The sequence below is a fragment of the Myotis brandtii genome, unplaced genomic scaffold (genome assembly GCF_000412655.1).
Source record: "Myotis brandtii unplaced genomic scaffold, ASM41265v1 scaffold97, whole genome shotgun sequence".
Classification (NCBI taxonomy): Eukaryota; Metazoa; Chordata; class Mammalia; order Chiroptera; family Vespertilionidae; genus Myotis; species Myotis brandtii.
Window position 1 is genome coordinate 1,206,247 of NW_005372020.1, and position 5,632 is coordinate 1,211,878.

At 58.7% G+C, this 5,632-nt stretch overlaps 1 protein-coding gene across 1 annotated transcript; it reads left to right on the forward strand.

The window, feature by feature from the left end:
• The first annotated feature begins 6 nt into the window (after positions 1-6).
• LOC102248228 (glutathione S-transferase theta-1) lies at positions 7-4,152 on the forward strand. Its single transcript, XM_005886319.2, has 6 exons — positions 7-168; positions 1,811-1,898; positions 2,471-2,598; positions 2,838-3,082; positions 3,401-3,577; positions 3,876-4,152. The coding sequence occupies exons 1-6, from the start codon at positions 57-59 to the stop codon at positions 4,065-4,067; spliced, it is 942 nt and encodes a 313-aa protein (XP_005886381.1). The 5' UTR covers positions 7-56; the 3' UTR covers positions 4,068-4,152.
• The last annotated feature ends 1,480 nt before the right edge of the window (positions 4,153-5,632 follow it).

Below are 5,632 nucleotides of genomic sequence, written 5' to 3' on the forward strand. Positions count from 1 at the left end.
CCGGCCCGGTTCCCCGGGTCCGCCTCCCTCTCGTTGGTCGGCCTGCCGCCCTCTTCATGGGCCTGGAGCTCTACCTGGACCTGCTGTGCCAGCCCTGCCGCGCCGTCTACATCTTCGCCAAGAAGATCGGCGTCCCCTTCGAGCTGCGCACCGTGGAGGTGCTCAAAGGTGGGCGGGGCGCGCAGGCTGCGGGCGGGGTGCGGATAGAGGGCAGACAGACTCTCCAGCGCAGAAATGTCGCACCGGTTATCAGTTGTGTATTTTTAAAAATATATATTTTATTGATTTCAGAGAGAATGAGAGAGAGAGAGAGAGAGAGAGAGAGAGAGAGAAACAAACATCAATGAGAGAGAATCATGGACCAGTTGCCTCCTGCACGCCCCCCACTGGGGATGGAGTCTGCAACCCGGGCCTGTGCCCCGACCGGGAATCGAACCCTGACCTCCTGGTTCACAGGCGGATGCTCCACCACTGAGCCACGTAGGCCCAGCATCAGTTGTGTAGTTTTAAAGAGCCTCGACCTTTGTCTAGCGAAAACGAAATATTCTTTAAAATATAGGTTAAGAGGGAGCCAGGCAGGTAGACATCATAAGGTTTGGGGTGGGGGTGGGGAAGTGGAGTGAGTGCCCCTGGACCTCCACACCCCGAGGTGGAGAAGACAACTGCTTCCTCCTTTACTCCCCACCTCCAAGTTTCTGCATCTGCGGGGAGGAGAGGGTGGTTCTACCCCATCTGGTCTCTTCTTTGCTCCTCCCCACCCCTCCACGTTCACAGAATCCAGCGGAGGGGGCGGGACTGGACCGGGACAGTAGGGCAAGCTCCAGATCCAGAGCCCCCTGGGCAGGCCCCGAGGGAGGCCCCTGCTGGGCTGAGCCTGCCCACCCTCTGTCTTTGGTGCCCCCGGCCTGCTACGCTGCCACCCTGCTCTGCCTTTGCAGCCCTCCCCGGGCTGGGCACACAGGCAGTTTCTGGAGGGAGCCTGGGTCGGAGCGATTCTGTCCACTCAGGAGAAGGGCACAGGGGCCGTGACTCCACGCCCCTGTACCGCTGTAGCTTCAGCACTGGCAGGGTGGGGGGGACGGGGCATGCAGCATCGAGTCAGGCCTGGGAACCCCCACTGGGGAGGGAGCCTTGGGCGTCTGGCACAGGAAAGGAAGAAGAGCTGAGCTGCAGGAGGCTGGGTGACGGGGTTAGGGGCCCTGGTGAGACCAAGGACGGGCTGAGGGCTGGAAACAGGTATGGCCCCGCTCGGGGCTCTGCACAGTTCACGCGGCCTGCGTAGGCAGGTGGATCTCGGAGGGCAGGCCGCAGTGCCTGACGTGGATGGAATCGGCTGGCTACAGGGATGTGCGTCATCTTCCTCCCGGGGCCGAGCCACGGTGCTGCTTGGCCCAGGTGCAAGGAGGTGACACAGGAGTGGTGGCCCTCTGGGAGGGTCAGGGGACAGTAGGGTGGCGTCCTCTTCCCTGGTGCCCCGCCTGGATAGGGGCCTCAGAAAGATCCTGGACGGTCTGGCTGGTGTGGCTCAGTGGTTGAGCATTGACCTATGAACCAGGAGGTCACCGTTCAATTCCTGGTCGAGGCACATGCCCGGGTTGCGGGCTCCATCCACAGTGGGGGGTGTTCAGGAGGCAGCTGGTCGATGATTCTCTCTCCTCATTGATGTTTCTCTCTCCCTCTCCCTTTCTCTCTGAAATTAATAAAAAAATATTTTTTTAAAAAAAAGAAAGATTCTGGCTGCTGGGTGGGCGTGGCCAGAGACCTGGGAGGGTTCAGGCTTCCTCCCCTGCCTCACTGCTCTCTCCCGTAGGTCAGCACAACAGCGATGACTTTGCCCAGGTGAACCCCCTGAGGAAGGTGCCAGCCTTGAAGGATGGGGACTTCACCCTGGCCGAGAGGTAATGGCCCCTGAACTGCTGCATGGCCTTGGGGGGCCGGCCCCCTGTGTGCCCACTGCCCATAGCTTGGGACATGGTTTATGTTCCGTGAGCAGCTGTGCCCGCCCCAGGATGGAGAGTGGCTTGAAGTGGGCAGAGATGCCAGGGCTGGGAGGGGCACCTGGCATTGCTCCTGTTGTGTCCATGCTTTGACTCTGCTGGGGAGTGGTACTGGGTGCTGGGTGCTGGGTGAGTGGCTCTCACCCTCAGGGCCCATCTGGGTGCCCCCCTTTTTGAGGAAGCTTTCTCTGAGCACACACCCCCCTTCTGAAATCCCATAACGTTTTTGTTTTTTACTTTGTGCCCTTAGTTTAGATGATAGGATAGCTCAGCGTAGCGCTGTGTGACCTTGGGGAAGTCCCCTAACCTCTCTGAGCCTCACATTCCTACTCTGCACCTGGAGATGGTGAAACGCGTCGCCCACATGGGGACACACATGCCAGGAGCCGAGGCCTATCCCACCCAGGGCCTGGCCCCTGGAGAGTAGCTGAGAAGTGACTGGGACCTCTCCCCGCCCCTGCTGTCCCTCCCAGTGTGGCCATCCTGCTGTATCTTAGCCGGAAGTATGAGGCCCCTGACCACTGGTACCCCCAGGACCTGGAAGCCTGCGCCCGTGTGGACGAGTACTTGGCATGGCAGCACACGGCTCTGCGGAGCAGCTGTTCCCATATGGGAAACCAATAAAATATATTAAAAAAAAAAAAAGAGTTGACCTATGAACTAGGAGGTCACGGTTTGATTCCCGGTCAGGGCACATGCCTGGGTTTTGGGCTTGATCCCCAGTGTGGGGTGTGCAGGAGGCAGCTGATGATTCTCATCATTGATATTTCTGTCCTTCTCCCTCTCCCCTCCTCTCTGAAATCAGTAAAGATATAGTTAAGAAAAAGAATCCTCCTTGAGCTGCTAGGGGCTGGCGAGGAGCCCAGTCAAGCTGGAGCGGGCAGGAGCCTCTCCGTGCAGAACGGAGAGAAGTCAAGCAGAGCGAGTGTAGACCTTTGCTCCCCAAAAGGCTGGTCCGCAGACCAGGAGCGTCAGCGGCACCTGGGAGCTCATGGACATGCCGAGTCTCAGGCCCCACCCAAGCACACGACTCAGGAATGAGCTCTGGAACCATATTCCAGAGCGAGTCCCAGGCGCATGCCCCTGTGAGAAGTCTGGGTGGGGTTGGAGGTGGAGGGTGGCAGCTGCACCAGTGGGGCTGGTGGTGAGGCCTTTGTGGGAGGACAGTGGGAGCCCCGGAAAGCTTGCTGCAGCGAGAAGGGACGGGCAGCCTGAGATTGCAGAGGGCTCTCCCAGCGGCCTTGTGAGCATCTAGGGAGGGTGGAGGCTGGCCCTGTGTGAGGGGGAGATGAGGCCTGGGCCGGTGGTGGTGGCTGTGGGTGGAAAGGGGTGGGCGGGAGCAAGGAGAAGCTAGGCTGGGCTTTGGGCGGAACCTCAGCCCGCTCCTGCCTGCCCCCCACCAGATGATGCTCCCTGTGTTCCTTGGCGAACGGGTGCCCCCCGAGACATTGGCATCTACTCTGGCCGAGCTGGACAGGTGCCTGCAGCTGCTTGAGGACAAGTTTCTGAAGGACGATGACTTCCTCGCGGGGCCCTGCATCTCGGTGGCCGACTTGGTGGCCATCACAGAGCTGATGCACGTGAGTGCCCGGGGGGGCGTGGCCCATGGGGCGTGGGGTGCCCAGGAGGGAGCCAGTGTACCAGCTCACGCTGCCCTTCCTGGCTGCGGACCCAGGGCGTGTTACTTCCTCCTCTGCGTCTCAGTGTCCTCATCTGTAAAATGGGACTTTAAAACCCCGCCCTGCAGGGATATCCAGGCCTTTCTCAGTGTCTCCTGGGAGGGGACCCCCAGCCTGTCACACAGGGGGCAGGGGAGCAAAGTCCACCTGGTGTGTCCCTAAACCGGGTCAGCCGCCTTACAGCTCCCTCTCCCCTCAGCCTGTCAGCGCCGGCTGCCACGTCTTCAAAACCCGCCCCAAGCTGGCGGCCTGGCGCCAGCGCGTGGAGGCGGAGGTCGGGGAGGACCTCTTCCAGGAGGCCCACGAGGTGGTCATGAAGGCCAAGGACCTGCCGCCAGTGGACACTGCCATGAAGGACAAGCTGAAGCCCTTGGTGCAGGTTTTGTTGTAGTGAGGAGGGGTGGGCCTGCAGCCGATGGTGGAGACTGGTGTCAAAATAAAGAGATGGAGCTGCCCCTCTCCTTGGCCTTGAGCAAGACACCCGCACAGTCTCTGTTCTCGAGATCCCTCCAGCATCAGTCCCACGTTCTTCCTCTTGTCTGACTACTTACTCCACTCTTGCCCCTTCCACTCCAACTGCCAGGAGACCTCTGGAATGAGCTTTATTGATTATTTTAAAAAATATATTTTTACTGATTGCAGAGAGGAAGGGAGAGGGAGAGAGAGAAACATCAATAATGAGAGAGAATCATGGATCGGCTGCCTCCTGCACGCCCCCCACTGGGGATCGAGCCGGCAACCCGGGCATGTGCCCTGACTGGCAATCGAACCATGACCTCCTGGTTCATAAATCGACTCTCAACCACTGAGCCACACCAGTCGGGCTCAGTTATATTTTCATCTACAATTCAAACAGCTTCGAAACACTGATGACAGTACCATGGTCAGTCACACCGACAGATTTCCATGTTTTAAATAACACCTTTTGTTTTGCCTATAAAACATAAGGTACCATAGCCCTGGCCAGTGTAGCTCAGTTGGTTGGAGCTTTGTCCCGGGTTCCATTCCCAGTCAGGGCACATGCCCAGATTGCGGGTCCCATTCCTGGTCAGGTGCGTGCGGGAGGCAACCAATGTTTCCCTCTCACACTGATATTTCTCTCTAAAAAAGCATGTAGTCGGGTGAGAATTAAGAAGAATAAGGTACCATAAACGTTGCTGGTAATTTTCCTGCGACCTGGCTCCCATCCCCTGCTGGACACACTGACAGATGTCCGGCCGGGCAGGGATTCCCCGAACCTGAGCCTCCTTGCCCAGCCCCCAGATCTCCTGATCAAGAGCAGCGCAGATTCTGACACCAAACGTGAAGTTGCCTAACTTTGAAGCGGTGGCAATGCATTAAAAAATTTCAAATTCTCTATGAGGAAGTAACGTTACCAGGGTTGATCCTGGGGAAGGCCCCTACAGGTGTGTGTGTGGGGGGTGGTTGGGGGGTGTTCAGCCCTCCATCTACTAGTAAATGGAGAGAGAGCAGAACCGCAGCTCTGGAAAACCACCGGAAACGGAGAGGAGGCCAGTGTGGCTGGAGCGGGGGCGGGGCTGGGGCGGCGGGCGGGGCCATGGTTCTGCCAATGACAAAGTGGGAACACCGGAGGGAGGGCCGGGCAATAGGACCTCCCAGCCCAGCCTGCTTGGCTTACCTGGCACCCGGACCGGAGGTCACGGTTGGACTCCGGGTCGGGGCACAAGCCCGGGTTGTGGGCTCGATCCCCGGTGCGGGGCGTGCAGGAGGCAGCCGATCCACGACTCTCATCATTGATGTTTCTCTCTCCCTTCCTCTCTGAAATCAAGAGGACAAATATATTTTTAAAAAATATTTTTAAAAAAAGGACTTCCGGAAATCTGGGTCAGAGTCCACCAAGGTTTTCTGCTGAGGCGGGAGGTGCAGCCTAGGCAGCCAATCGGGAGGCGCTGCGTGCCCGCAGAGCCAATGAGGAGTCCGCTCCCCAGCCCCCCG

Excerpts from the sequence above, each read along its gene's own strand:
- LOC102248228 (XM_005886319.2), top strand. The coding sequence starts at position 57 with ATGGGCCTGGAGCTCTACCTGGACCTGCTGTGCCAGCCCTGCCGCGCC. Across the intron at positions 1,899-2,470 it reads GACTTCACCCTGGCCGAGAG|TGTGGCCATCCTGCTGTATC; the intron begins GTAATGGCCCCT and ends TGTCCCTCCCAG. Across the intron at positions 3,578-3,875 it reads CCATCACAGAGCTGATGCAC|CCTGTCAGCGCCGGCTGCCA; the intron begins GTGAGTGCCCGG and ends CTCTCCCCTCAG.